At 31.5% G+C, this 16212-nt stretch overlaps 1 protein-coding gene and 1 long non-coding RNA gene across 3 annotated transcripts; both read right to left on the bottom strand.

Annotated features, from left to right (window-relative positions):
- Positions 1-1020: 1020 nt before the first annotated feature.
- On the bottom strand, positions 1021-3113 carry LOC139858506 (uncharacterized). 2 transcript variants are annotated; one of them, XR_011762974.1, is made up of 4 exons: positions 2827-3113; positions 2537-2749; positions 1892-2451; positions 1021-1261 (listed from the first exon to the last, which is right to left on the bottom strand). It is a non-coding gene; the product is annotated as an uncharacterized lncRNA (long non-coding RNA). The 2 variants fall into 2 exon arrangements; XR_011762975.1 differs by lacking the exon at positions 2827-3113 and having other exon boundaries at positions 1892-2343; positions 2425-2451; positions 2537-2582.
- A 1518-nt stretch (positions 3114-4631) lies between these two features.
- LOC139859713 (auxin-responsive protein SAUR15-like) lies at positions 4632-5027 on the bottom strand. The gene has a single exon (XM_071848491.1). It carries the CDS (start codon positions 5025-5027, stop codon positions 4632-4634), a length of 396 nt encoding a protein of 131 aa, XP_071704592.1.
- Positions 5028-16212: the final 11185 nt, after the last annotated feature.

Below are 16212 nucleotides of genomic sequence, written 5' to 3' on the forward strand. Positions count from 1 at the left end.
GGATATCGCCCTTGTTGAACTTGGTAACCTAAGAATTGGTGTTTATTATAATTGCCACCAATTGACGCGAATCCTAAAGATAGATCTATGGGCTGTGACACGCCCCAGTCAGAGAATTTGAACTGCTTTAGTACTTCGATGATTATATATGGGGATATTCTAGATGCATTTTGTTAAGGTCGGTTACCAGGTGTTCAATCCATACGAATGAATTTTAAACACTTACGAGTGTATGATTATTGAATAAATGAAATCTTGTGGTCTATTAAAATTATGGAAATGATTGATTATGATAAACTAATGAACTCACCAACCTTTTGGTTGATACTTGAAAGCATGTTTATTCTCAGGTATTAAAGAAATCTTCCGCTGTGTATTTGCTCATTTTAAAGATATTACTTGGAGTCTTTCATGGCATATTTCAAAAGATGTTGCATTCAAATTGTTGAGTTCGATAAAGATTATTGTTAATAAATGACAGATTAGGTCATTTATAGTTTGGATATTATGAAATGGTATGCATGCCTGTCATCTTTCGATGTAATGAAATTTGTCTTTTAAAAACGAATGCAATGTTTGTAAAATGTATCATATAGAGGTCAAATACCTCGCAATGTATCCATATGTTATTGTATTCGTCCTTATGGATTGGGACGGTTCGTCTCATTGTGTGCCGTCTCGAAGGTATGAAAATCCTTAATCCAACAAAGTCAGACATCACGTGACTATAGTCTAAGCCTTAAAACAAAATGATTACCAGAGATCATTAAAATCAATCATGTTCAAATAACCTAAAGATCATTTAAAGCAAAAGATCATTTTAACCAAATGTTTTTTTTTTTTTTTTTTTTTTTTGCACTTGACCCAGGCTGACCCAGTTTTACTTTCACAGTTGACCTAGTATGACTACTATCCAAATAACCAAAAAATCATTTAAACCAAAATATCATCTAAACCAAATGTTTTTCACTTGACCCAGTTTGATTCTTAACAAATGACATGATCATTATAATAGGCAGTAGTATATATTATGTTAAACTGAAAACAAATAAGTAAATTGTTAGAAGTGTGAGCAGATTACATGTCAGAGTACATGTCTGTAGACAAACCTAACCCATTTGGACCATGACCATTCCAACAGAATGCAGACCAATGCTACATAAAACTTACGAAACTAAGTTGAAACCCAAATAAATAATCTGAACAAAAATATTGACAACTTGTAAGTTCCAGGGCCACAATAAGCTGAAAAGATAATGACCTGAACATGTAAATACAACAAAAACAAACAAATTATCACTGCTGTTTTTACACTGTTACAGCCCTAAAGTGACTATTTTAGACCCATCTAAGATACATTTAAACTCGACAAACAAAAACATGTAATATATCATTTTCAAGCTTGTTAGGTGTACTTTCATAACCCACTAATTATTTTTCACCAAATCTTATTCATTTTCTTTTGACAAGTCCGCAAAGTAGGCCCGAAAGTCATTTTTTACATTTATACCAAATGGGTCAAAACTTACCCTTTAAACAAAATACACCCAAAACACATTTTTAAATTGCCAGAACCTGTCAAAATACTTAATAAAAGATATGAGACATGTCTACTCTCCATTCCTAAGTGTTAGCCTATTGTAAAACCAAGTGTTCTTCAGCCAAAAGTTACAAACTTACAATAATATTTAACACCTAACCACCATTTTACTATACAATATATATATATATATATATATATATATATATATATATATATATATATATATATATATATATATATATATATATATATATATATATCATGAAATTATCACATCTGATTAGTGAACATTAAAGCGATACCATGAAATTATAAATGTTACGAAATCATATAATAAAGTTAGCTTACTTGCCCTTGTAGACATTTGCATATCCACCATCTCTAATCTTCGCATATTCACTTCGCTTGAAACTTAAATCTTCAACTAAGCACAACCACGTACCTTAAATCTTATGTTGAGCACAAAGTACCTGATCCCAAAATTTGATATTAAGTAACAAAATTCGACATAATACTACGTTTTGAAGAATTTAAACTAACATATTCGAAACGATTGCTTCAAAATTCACTCAGATTCTGTCAAAATCAAACACGTGACATTAGATTCATCATTGCTCAAAAGAATTTGTATCAAAACAACTTGAATCGCAAAAGAAGAGTAACTATTACGTACCTTATATATGACATTTAATATACATATGCATTCTGCTAATATATAGGTAGTGGGTCAACGCTGCTACCATTAATTAGAATCATTACATTACCGAACCCTTATTAGGCAGTGTGACGCTATCTGCAATCTGAACACCCAAAAAAAAAAAAAAAAAAACCGAAGGTAAAGGTACTGGACACTGATATAGTTAAAAATTTGTGAGACTAACCGATTGGGGTGGCGTCTGTAGCTAAGACTGCAACATGAACAAATAGTCAGAAACATACCACCAGTTAGTATAAACATCTTAACAAAAAAAACCGCATTAGAAAAGGATTTACCATTGCAAGTTCAAGAAGAGAACCTACTAAATTAACGATATCCCTGCATATAAAAAAAAACAACAAATAACGATTAAACATGGCTACCATTGTGCTACTTTATTACGACCATTGAGCGAATCATGTTACAACCTGGATGAATTGAGCGATTAGACGTTGTGAAGAACACTGCATACATAATCATCGAATTACCTTGAAGATACATAGTTGTTGCTGAATCGAGAAATGGATGAATAGGTTCATAAATCATTGATTAAACGGATTGCTTAAATTGGTATAATCAAACATACCTGATTAAGATTGCGGTTGAAGATGCGACTGATGAAGACCACGTAATCGTCTAGCGGAAGAAAATTAGGGCATGACGATACAGTAATTGAACGACATCGTATTATCCGATAGAAGAATCGATTGATTCACACTTCGCATCGGAAACATCGACTGATTTTACTGGTGTAATCTTGAATTGTTGTAATTTAATCGGTTGATGTGTTCATTCAAAACTTGACCATCAGGGGATGAGAAACCCTAAAACTGATTTCGCAAGAAAAGAGAGAAGAGAATAGAGACGGCAGTTTCAGATCCGTATTTTTAGTGGACACGTGTCAATCAAAGACCACGTTATAGAAACCTTAGGTTAAAAAAAATCGATTTTTGTGAGCCTGCCAAGTGTTCCCAAATTGTAGGAAGCAAGGAGATGGCGCCACGTAGGCGATCCGTCCCTTGATTTATATATATATATATATATATATATATATATATATATATATATATATATATATATATATATATGGGCAGGATCAAGGGGGAAGTAACCAATCGGGGGAAGCAAATTTTATTTTTTTTTCCTTTTTTTTTTAATTTTTTTTTTCCGGCATCAAGATCACACGAAAATATGAACATTTAGAAGAGACACTTCGTGATGAATGTTATTATATAGGCGGGAAAACGATCGACAAAAATAACATTCAAGATAATATTGTTCGTGAAGAATATGAACGTTTTTTTTTCTTCATGTTTTGTGAAGTAAAATTTAGCCCGATTTAGAGTTTAGGGTTTAGGGTTTAGGGTTTAGGGTTTGGTGTTTTGGGTTTATTCCATAAACCCAAAACACCAAACCCTAAACCCTAAACCCTAAACCCTAAACTCTAAACCGTTCGTGTTAAAAACTCAATCTATATCCTAAATCTAAACCCTAAATCTAAACCCTAAATTTCTAAACCCTAATATCTAAACCCTATAAACCCTAATATCTAAACCCCAATAGCTAAAACCTCAAAATACGCTCGAAAAACACGATAATTGTTATATATTACTTCTTAGAGCGTTTTCTCGCCAAAATAAAAACATTTATCACAAAGTGTCTCTACTAAATGTTCATATTTTCATCTCATTTATAATGTTCGTGAACAAATTTTTTTCAAAAAACGAAAGAAAAAAAAAAGTTTTTGCTTCCCCCCGCTTCCCCCGAATGGTTACTCCTCTCTTGATCCTACCACTATATATATATATATATAATATAAATAATGGATATGTTTTGCAATCTTTATACTCTAAAATAGATTGATTTTGTTAATCCACATAATGACATAACATGTCTTACCAGCTACTCCGTATCTTTTGCATTTTTTTTACGTATTGATTTTCATCGCTTAATCAGACGCTTTTCATGATAACAACTTAAGAAAATTGCTAGTGGCCAGGAAATGGGTCTGAAGCAAAAATGGGTAAAATTAGCGTACATCTAAGTAAATATTTCACTTTTTCGAATAACCTAAACATGTGAAATCTTAAAAAAAAAAAAAAAAAAATAATAATAATAATAATAATAATAATAATAATAATAATAATAATAATAATAATAATAATAATAATAATATTCAATAGTATGTATATATGACATTATTAATTCTACATACGGAGTATTATTTTATGATAGTAAGTCGTTACAGCAAAAAACTAGCGCAACTTTTTAAATTTATTTCTATATCCGTTCACTCCTGTTTTTGAGTGTACAAGTTTATAAACATTGAAATTTAAGATCTTAGGAGTTGCATAACGCAACTTCTCTTCACAAATGTCTTTATAAATGATTCTAATCAACGAAGTATCGTAAATCAAATCTGCCATTGTTACATTCCACAGCACTTATAACATCTCGAAAAACATCAACGCTGCATGGAACCACCAACCTATCTTTCTGTTCGAACCCAAATTCTTCGGCCATTTTCTCTAATAACATATGAAAGAGTGGGTGAGAAAGATACGATGTTTGAACCACAAACCGCGTTTTCTCCTCTCCAACGTATAACGCAATGCATCCTCTAGGTGTGGTCCCGCACGATTGATACGCTTGTTTGTTGTCATCAAGATCACTTCTTTGTAAACACTCATAACGCAGTGGATCATAGACGTCATGAGTACTAGCACAACCCCTAACTTTAATTTTGTTGGTTAGTCTTTTTACAAACCCAATTTTCTTGCCCAACATTTTGCAGAATCGAGAATGTGTTTAGTACTTTTTTCCTGATAATTAAGTGTTGAAAAGGAGATGGTATAAGTAATGTGAAACGGGTATATGCTTATATACATGAAAAAACTTACTACTTTTAAGACTTCTTAAATAATTGTAGAACAATATTCTATGTACCAAAGTTATTGTCATTATGCACTCTATGTATATTATATACGGAGTATTTAATTTGCGTGGGAAATAATTCTTCATTTTAACCAAAAGCAAGTGCAAATAGCTACGTGATTATAGAAATACGAAAGATATGATATTCTGTCCTGAGATTCGATGCATAATTCAGAAATAATTATATACATTTGTGCTTGGTTAACTAAACATTATTAGCTTCGGATGAGATATTTGAGTTAAGAAAATATTCTTTGACCATGACTTGCCATCTTAATTCAAAGTATCAAGCCAGTAACAAAACTGACTATAGTGGACTAGTTGGTCGTGAATATCAATATATCGATATATAGGATATGATGTGACAAACAAAACTGCCTAACTTTCTATTAGGAGGAGATTAAAACACCATGAAAAGCTATAGTGATGTTTTTTAGAACTAAAAAGTAACTAGTATAACAAATCAATGGAGAATAACTTAACCTTATAATATCGATTAGAGTGAGTATGATTATACCGTCCTTGTGGCTTACTGAAATTATTACACTAACATTTTTAAACTTTTGAAAATCACATCGTAAATCCTTGTGATTTTCAAGAAATTACACAAATCATCCCCATCTTTTGAAAATTACACTGGTATGTGACTTATCTAAATGTATATGTTAATGGTCCCTAATTTACATCAGATGCGTGTTTATTATCCTATCCCTTCTATTAGCGATCATTTTAAATAATTAAGCAATCATCAACATACATTTATAAATAAGTCAGAGATGATCAGTATAATTTTTATAACATAAGAACGATTAATGCAATTTAATTAAAATCATAGGGACGACCGCCGTGAACTACCTTTCATCTTTATTATAATCTTTCATCATTATTATAAGGATAATGAAACAATTATACGTATTTTTATTTATTAAAATTGTTAAATTGATAACAAATTCATATTATTTGATTTCAAAACATATTTCTTAATTAAGAATAAAAATATTTGGTCCATAACCGATTTGAAAATTAAGAATAATGCAATTGGAATCAAATTTTTCGAATTGGATTTTGATTTTTCCAACTTGTTAAATACTGAACTCCCTAGTTCTAATTTATTGGAGACATGTGTAAATAATGGGAAAATTAAATACAATATGTGTGTGTTATACTATTATTATTAGTAGTGTGTTTGTTTGCCGTAAAGAAAACAATAAAATTAACATTGAAATTTTGAATACCCCGGTTGGACCCATACAAGCTAGACTTCTATATATAAAAAATGTTATATACGGAAAATCAAAATGATGTTGACTGCTTAACATTAGCATAGATTTCATTTGACTGTTTGGTTCATTGTCAAGATTTAATGTTGGATTTTTCAATATTCAACACTTCCTGTAGTGAGGATTATAATCGTTTTTGATTTATGTGTATGCTACAACACAAATATTATATAAATTGTGATGATTTTATAGAAATTTATAATATCATCGTCCATTTAGAAAATTCAGCACCACGTACTTAAAGGGCATATACGATTTGAACTGGATCAAAAGTATAATTATTTCTTAGTTTTGAACTCCAGATCATGAATGTGAGCCTGTGAGGACATATTTGTCGTCTTTTGGAACCGTGCATCTAAGTTTGTACTTTAAAGAATCAACAAGCGATCCCTTCAGTTATCGAAATCTTTATGGCAACCATCATGTTCCTTAAAGCTTAACAAAGAAACAAACATACACGTACGTATGGTTGCTTACTACTGTCTTAACTTTGATCTTTATTGGCATATATGGCTGGCTGGCTGGCTGGCTAGCCTTTCCCAATGCTTCAAATAATATATGACATTATTTAATAACAAGTGTTAGTGTATTGGGTTTAATATATATTCTAACTTTAGTAGACCAATAATAAGCATACCAAGTGCAAAATTAATCAAAAAGTGGAGCTAGTAGAGTGGTTACAACTTACATTTTTTTAAAAATCGAGGTAATGTTAGTAAATTCACAAACAAAAAATTAATTAATCCTTCTTGTAATTACACAGAGGTTCATCCACGACACTACAGGATACTTACAAAACGGGTATCAGCTCATAATTTTTTTTTATTTTTTTATCAATTTTAGCACTTGCTAATTTTTAGTTTCTCCAATCGTTTTATTTTATCACTTTTTACTTGAACTTATTTACAATATTTTTCTAAAAAATTACGTTTGTTTCTTTACCAACATTTTATATATATATCTATCTATATGTATACATTATTATAAAACGCGTGTCAATAATTATATGTGTCAAATTTTCAATTAAGCTAAATCTATAGTTTCTATTAAAATCCTATAATTATGAGGTCATTATTAGGGTAATTCATTTATTAAAAAAATAAAAATAAAAGAAAAAAAATTAAACATGGTGGGTGATGTCATTAATCTAAATAAATTTGAATTAAAATTTAATCTTATTAATTAATTATTACTACAAAATCTTATTAATAATTATTTTAATTATTAAAATTAAATAATTTTGAATTATTTTAATTAATTATTTTGAATGGACTACGAAAAATTATAAAAGCTATGCAGAACGAAACTAATTCTAAATTTATATTTTAATTTACACTTTTAAAATGGGAGGTGATATATCCACTTGATTATTTGATAGATCCACTCATAATTATGCAGTAACAGTTGTACAGTACTAATATCTAATGCATTAAAAAAGTGGATGTATCAAAAACACATGTGGATTTACCATTACCCTTTTAAAATAAAATGACAACAAGTATTATCTCTTATGATTGAATGTGGATTGTTTAATATGCATTTCAGGTGTGTTTGATGAAATGTTCAACTGACGAGTTTTTTAGTCGGACTCTGTGGGTCCACGGGTCATTAAACTAAATGACTTTAACATTTACATTCACTTAATATCTAAAACATATCATTAAAATGTTTCGTTTAAACAAACCTGTAATTTCATGGGTCATTTCACTAGTAGTCATATAAAGCTTTAAAATGATGATGTCATCATTAAGCTAATTATCCTTTAATTTTCTTAATGATGATGTCATAATTCTATATTAATTTAATTAAAAAATAATACGAAATCTTTTATAAAAGGAAATACTAATCTCTCCTAACTTGTAAAATTTTCTACAGAACACCCAAAATTTAAAGCATATTGTACAACTTTTATATATTAATTGTATTTTAATTTTTTAAAAAAATTTAAAAGACATTTATTATTACTAATAATTATTGTTATTATTAAAAATATAAATACTCAACTATGAGCGAACTTTATTATTATTATTATTTACTTTTAATATAATAATTATAATTATAATTATTATATTATTAATATTCAAATATGGACTATTTTTGCGAAATTAATTACGTTACATATGTATGCGAAAATACATGTCTCTATATATTTGTAAAAACAACGACAAGTTTCTTAGTCAAACGGGTCATTAAAATAAATCACTTTAGCATTTACAATCACTTAATACCTAAAACATGTCATTAAATTATTTCGTTTAAACAAACCCGTGATTTCACGGGTCATTTCACTAGTTAGTATAATACCTGTGTCAATTTTTCAATTAAACTGGATTAAATAATTATTCTTGTCATTTTTATAATTAAACTGAATTAATTTATGATAACTCGCTACAATAACTTCATAAAATAAATTTCTAACTCAAAATAACTTAACTCTCTAAATTAATATAGCTTCCTAAATCCTAAATATTAAATATACAACTGAAAAATAATACTCCATAATAATAATGATATTAAAACATGTGGGGTAGTTTGAATATCGGGTACTCCGCTTTCAACATATTCGAGTTATAATTTTTTTTGAATAAATGAGATCACTCGATAAATATATTAATAACAGAATAAAATCGTTACAAAACAACGACGATAGAACATGCCCTATAATCCCTTCCACAACTAGAGATTACAAAACCAAAGCAAAGCCACTAAAAAAAATTATAATTACACTAAATTAATGGATCTTCCATTTATAATTATAATTATACGTAAATTATAATTATAATTAAAATAATAATTATAAATTATAGTATAGAATATTAAATATTGATTTTTGGATTTATATTAAGATAAGATAAACATTAATACTTTTTTTAATTTAATTACCTAATACCATGCAAAGCACGGCTCTTACACCGACTCTTCTATAGATGATTATCATGTAACGATTCTATTTTATTTACATTTTCATGTTCATAATATAGTCTACATTTAATCGATAACATTTAATGAAGATGATCAAAAGATTTTTAATCAATCAGTAACTTTTTATGAAACCCTGATTCTCCCACGGCGATTCTGAGGCGATCCCTCTCCATCCTCCGTTTTCTTCCAGGGCTGGTTCAAACGTCACCATGCCCCTGCGTTCCGATCATATTGATGCTGCTAAGGTTGCTACGACGATCTATGTTTGTAACTTTCCACCCGCGTTTGGGATTAACGACCTACGAAACGTGTGTAAAGAGCATGGAACTATGATGGATGTATACATTGCACGCAAGCTATCTAAACAAGGATGCCGGTTTGCGTTTGTTCGTTTTCTTAATGTTGATTCGGCCCGTTCACTTGTACTACGACTTTGTTCGATTTGGATTGGTAATTATCATTTATACGCATCGATTGCAAGGTTTGGTCAGGATGAGGTGGTGAAAATCAAATCCTTCTCCAACATGAATCAATATCATATACCGGTGCATCCATCTAGGGTTCACAATCTGAATAATTTTCCTCCTCTTCCTAAGAAGATGTATGCGTCTACGGTGCATGGTGAGTCCTCTAATACAAAGCCTCAAAAACTCATTTCTCTCGTCATTCCTGACTCTGATCTTATCAAGCCCAACGATGCTCCACTTCTTTTATTTGTCAAATTGAAGAACCCAAAATTGATCCCGTTTTTGAAACAAATTTGGCATGTTGAAGGGTTTTTGAATTTAGATATTCATCACCTGGAGGTTCATGGATCGATGTAGTGTTCCCAAATGAAAGTGTTCTCGATGCTTTTTCTAAACATGAAACTGTTCTAAGTTATGTTGAAGAATGGAAAGGGTATGAAGACTTATTTGTTATCAATGAACGTGCTGTTTTTTTGGAGATTACTGGTTTGCCTTCATGTGCTTGGACTGAGGAAATATATAAAAAGGTAGCGAAGGTATTTGGATATCGTGCTTTTTCCCTTTCACCGGAAGATCATGTAGATTGTGGGAAAGTGTATGTTGTAACGAAACGACTTGACTACATACATGATGCTATTCTTGTCATGGTGAAAAATTTCCAATATAAGGTCCTAGTAAAGGAAGTCAGTAACTGGATGGCTAATGTTTTGGATTTTGATGAGGAAGGTTCTAAATCTACAACATCAGTCTCATCAAAGTCCTCTGAAGCTGAACAAGAGATCTCAGAAATTGTTTTTAAAAAGGCTAACGAGAATGAGGAGCAGGTTGATAATAATGCTTCGAGTACTCATATCCCAGAAAGTGTTGCAATAACTAAAGAGAAACAGGATGTTCAAATTGATGAGGAGGTGAGTAGTTTGCCTAAACAAACACACTCCTATAATGTAGAACCTACCCCTTCTAATCCACCAGGCTTCACTCCTCATGTTAGCTCCAGTTGCAATTTGCCTCACCTTTCGGCTGAGGATAAATTAAAGAAGTTTGGAGAAATATTGGGTTATGATGTCAAGAATTGTTCGAATGATCTCAGAAAGGTTGTTCTTAACATGGACGGATTCAATACGATTTAATGAACTTTATGACTATTAACATTGGTGGAGGGGTGGATCTTAGTTTTAAACAAAAGTGGATTTGTAAATTATGTTCTGATCACGATATTTCCGTCTTAGGAGTTCAAGAAACAAAGCTTATTACTCCTAATTATGCACCTATCAAAGCTCTTTGGGGTAATTTTCAATTTCATTTTGATTCGTCGGCTGCTTCAGGTCGATCAGGAGGCATCCTCACTTTGTGGGATCATAATGCTTTCACAAGTAGTAGAGTATTGTCTTTTGATAATGTTTTAATTGTTGAAGGTGTTTTCTCTGGATTGTCTGTGCGATATTACATCATTAATGTTTATGCCCCTCAATCGAGAATTAAAAAGAAACGTTTATGGGAATATCTCACTAATTTTATGAATACTAATGAGGGCAATTACATCATTTTGGGTGACTTCAATGCAGTCCGGTTTCCTCATGAACGTTTTGGGTGTCATTTTAATTCTTTGGAAGCCTCGGATTTTGATGGTTTTATTTGCGCTAATAGTCTCATTGATATTCCTTTTGGGGGTCGTAAGTTTAATCAATTCAATAAATCTTTCTCTCAACATGCTAAGCTTGATCGTTACTTGGCTAGTGATGGTTTTCTGGACCTGTTTCCATCTATGACGGGAACGATTCTTTCAAACATTTGATCTGACCACTGCCCTATAGTCCTCAAGAAAGAAACACATGACTACGGCCCGATTCCTTTCAAACTCTTCGATTCGTGGTTCAAGCTTGAAGGTTTCGATGAAGTTATCATCAATGCGTGGAATAATTGTGTTGTATCTCTTTACTGTTCTCCTCAAATAAGGTTTAAGAACAAGTTGAAATTTGTGAAAAATGCTTTGAAACAGTGGCACAAAGACTATTCCAAGGCTCATTCTCAAAAACATCTACTGAACGCTCGTCTTGCTTCAATTGATCAGGCTATTGATTCGCATGCTACTTTCGATAATTTGGCTACAGAAAGGTCTACTATTCTCAAAGAGCTTGCAAGTTTTAAATCAATTGAACAGGCCAACTTGGTTCAGAAAAATCGAAAGTTATTTATTTGTTTGGGCGACGAAAATAACTCTTATTTCCATAAGGCTATCAATAGAAAACGCAAAAAGTTGCATATTCTGGGCATCATGTTTAATGGAGATTGGATCACCCAACCATCAGAGGTTAAATATATTTTCTTTGATTTTTTTATTAACAAGTTTAAACAAGCGGAGAGGGTTTCGATAATCAATCCAAGCAGCAACTTATCAAAACTGTCTTCATCTCAGGCGGCTTCTTTGATCAATGATTTTTCCTTGGATGAAATTAGATCTGCGGTTTGGTCATGTGGTAGTGACAAGTCTCCCGGTCCCGATGGTTTCTCATTTAAATTCGTTAAATATTTTTGGGAGTTTTTGAAGTCAGGCGTTCTTGATTTTATGCGAGACTTTCAGGATTCGTGTAACATTCCAAGGGGTTGCAATTCCTCATTTTTTTCCCTGATCTCCAAAAAGGAGAGTCCTACGCACATTCAGGATTACCGGCCGATTAATCTCATCAGTATCCAATATAAGATTCTTTCTAAGATCTTAGCTAATAGATTGGCCTCGGTTATTGACTCTATTATTTCGCCGGAACAAACTGCTTTTGTCAAAGGTAGACAAATTTTAGATGGCCCTTTAGTTATTAATGAAGTGGTGGATTGGTGCAAATGAAAAAAGAAAAAAGCCATGTTTTTCAAGGTTGATTTTGATAAAGCTTTCTACTCGATTCACCGGGATTACATTTTCTCTATGATGGGATTTATGGGTTTTGATTTGAAATGGATTAGTTGGATTAAGGCATGCCTTACCTCTTCGAACACATCACTTCTTCTAAATGGAAGCCCCTCTTCTGAATTTCAGATCGGTCGCGTTCTCCGTCAAGGAGACCCTTTATCTCCTTTTTTGTCATTATTGGTATGGAAGGTTTGCAAGCGGCGATTAGCGATGCTTCTAATGCTTCGCTTTATTCGGGTCTACATATTGGTGGCCCTCAAAGTAATCTCCGAATTTCTCGTTGTATATTTGCGGACGATGTCTTATTTGTAGGAGAGTGGAATGACAATAACGCTCGTAATCTTCTTATGGTGTTGGGTTGTTTTTTCGCTGTCTCGGGGCTTAAGATCAGTCTGAGCAAGTCCTCGGTTTATGGTGTTGGTGTTCCTGCTCAGGAAATTGGCCGTATGGCTGCTATTATAGGTTGTTCTCCATGATCGCTTCCTTATAAATTTCTTGGCTTGCCGGTTGGTCAAAACTTACATCGTGAAGCCGGATGGGAGTGTATTATTGAGAAAGGTAAGAAACGTCTTTCATCTTGGAAGGTAAACTTGCTTTCTTTTGGCTGTTGCTTGACATTGTTAAAGTCGGTGTTAGGATCAATTGGCACGTATTATATGTCTCTCTTTAAAGCTCCTTGTAAAGTGATCAAGAAACTTGAATCTCTTCAAACTTCTTTTTTCTGGGGAGCAAAGATTAATGAGCGCAAGATTCATTGGGTAGATTGGCATCTTATTCAAAATCCTTATGATCGTGGAGGTCTTTTGGTTTCGTGTCTCAAATCTCTTGACCTTGATCTTCTCTATAAATGGAGGTGGAGATTCGTCTCTAAACCGAATTGGTGTTAGGCGAGAGTGATTTCAGCCATTCACGGCACTTGCCCAAATGGTCATATTCCTTGTGCTTCTAACGCTTCGGGCACCTGGTCCTCAATCCATAACTGCATCAGGGGTATGCATTCCAACAATGTTATCTCTCCAGCATGTTTTGGATGTAAGCTGGGTAGTGGTACTTCTTTTGACTTTTGGCATGATCCTTGGTTAGATGGAGTTCCTCTTAAAGTTCATTTTCCGCGTCTTTTCGCTCTTGAATTGGTAAAAGATGGTGTTGTTGCTTCTCACTTTTCTTCCCATTTTCTAGCGATCAAAATAGTTGGTTTTGGGAGCATTCTCTGTCCGGGTTATACTCTGTTTCGTCTGCTAGAACTCGAATAGAAGCTCAAAATTACGCTCCTTTTTCTATCCCTACTTTATTGTGTAAATAAGTTCCAATAAAGATCAATATTTTTATTTGGCGTATCAAGATTCATAGGCTCGCTACGTTGCTAATTGTTTGTTAGATGCGATACTACATATCAAATTTTGTGCAGAGTGGGTAGATGGCTTGGCATCACTTTTCCTATTTGGAACTCAGTTGATGAGATTTGGCCCTGGATAGATTCAAACTTTGCAAGTGGAAACAAGAGATTAATCATCATGGTCATCGTGTATTCGACCCTTTGGAATGTTTGGCAGCTCCGAAATTGCATCATTTTCAAGGATCATAGTTTTAAAAAATCTCATGTGTTTGATAGCATAGTTCTTGCGAGTTTTAATTGGTTGTATGCGAGATACCACAAGTCCACTTTAAATTGGACGACGTGGTTACAAAATCCTATGTACTCTTTGTAATTTTTCTCTAGCTTCTCGCTAGTTTTTTTTAATAAAATTTTGCCGTTCGAAAAAAACTAATTTAAAAACAAATATTTACAATTTCCGTTCAACGAACGGGCTCATAAAACTAGTATATACATATATAGTGGTTTAATCCATGGCTAAGCAACTTTAGTGGCTAAATGGGAATAAGCAAAATCAATTTTTTTTATTTTTTTTTAGATTCATAAATCTGCATCAAAATGCTTTCCTAATCTGTGTTTTTATAAGCCAAAAATATTCAAAAGCGTTAAAAAATCGACGATGAATGATAATAATCGTGATGAATGATTAATTTATCATTCAATAGAATAGTGATGAATGATAAATTAATCCTTCATCACTATTCAGATGAACGATAAATTAATCATTCATCTCGATTATTATCATTCATTATCGATTTTTTTAATGATTTCGTTATTATTTATTATTATTTTTTTTGTAATTTTTTCGTTTTCTTCAATCTGCATATTAAGAGATCCTTAAAAGATAATTTTTTCAAAAAAAAAAAAAATTTGAAATTTTGCTTATTCATTCTTAGCCATTTTTAAGCTTAGCAATGGATCGCGCCCATGTAGCTTAGCAATGGATCGCGCCCATGTGTGTGTGTGTGTGTATATATATATATATATATATATATATATATATATATATATATATATATATATATAGGAAGCACTTTTTGGGGAAAAAAGGAGAAGTAATTTTTTTTAAAATTTTTTTCAGACATTAAGATCACATGAAAATATGAAGATTAGATTGAATAAGGCTAGTGTTTAGCTATATATATATACATATATATATATATATATATATATACATATATATATATATACATATATACATATATATATATATATATATATATATATATATATATATATATATATATATATATATATATATATATATATATATATATATATATATATATATATATATATATAGGAAGCACTTTTTGGGGAAAAAGGAGAAGTAATTTTTTTTTTAAATTTTTTCAGACATTAAGATCACATGAAAATATGAAGATTAGATTGAATAAGGCTAGTGTTTAGCTATCAGGGTTTAGAAATTGAGGCTTTGGATTCAGAAATTAAAGTTTAGATTGAATTTTCAACACAGACGATTTAGAGTTTAGGGTTTAGGAATTTATACAACTCGGCGTAAAAATACGCCCTAAAATAGTCTGGTCAGGCTTTTCACCCAAATTGACATTTTGATATGTTTTCGACTTTTATCGAGTTAAGCATATCCGATTGGACCCAAAATTTCCAGATTATTTCAATAACTTATTTCGAACCCATTCAAAATTTCAAAACTAGATTCAAATTATTATTCAACCAAATATCGATTTTACAAAAACGTTAACTCAAACCATTTTGACACTCCATAACTATAAAATCAAACTTACATCTTTGACTTGTAGTGACCCGAACTTTTTCATGTTTATATATATTAAATGAAATTGATATTTACATGATTAAGTGTTTCCAACATGTTAAGCAATCAAACTTGTTAAGACTTGATTAATTGAAATAGGTTTCATATAGACAATTGACCACCCAAGTTGACCGGTGATTCACGAACGTTAAAACTTGTAAAAACTATATGATGACATATATATGATTATATATATAGTTTACATGATATTATGATAAGTAAGTATCTCATTAGGTATTTTAACAATGAGTTATATACATAAAATTGAGTTTATTGAATTAAGAAACTCGAAAC

The sequence above is a fragment of the Rutidosis leptorrhynchoides genome, chromosome 7, assembly GCF_046630445.1.
Source record: "Rutidosis leptorrhynchoides isolate AG116_Rl617_1_P2 chromosome 7, CSIRO_AGI_Rlap_v1, whole genome shotgun sequence".
NCBI classification, from domain to species: Eukaryota; Viridiplantae; Streptophyta; class Magnoliopsida; order Asterales; family Asteraceae; genus Rutidosis; species Rutidosis leptorrhynchoides.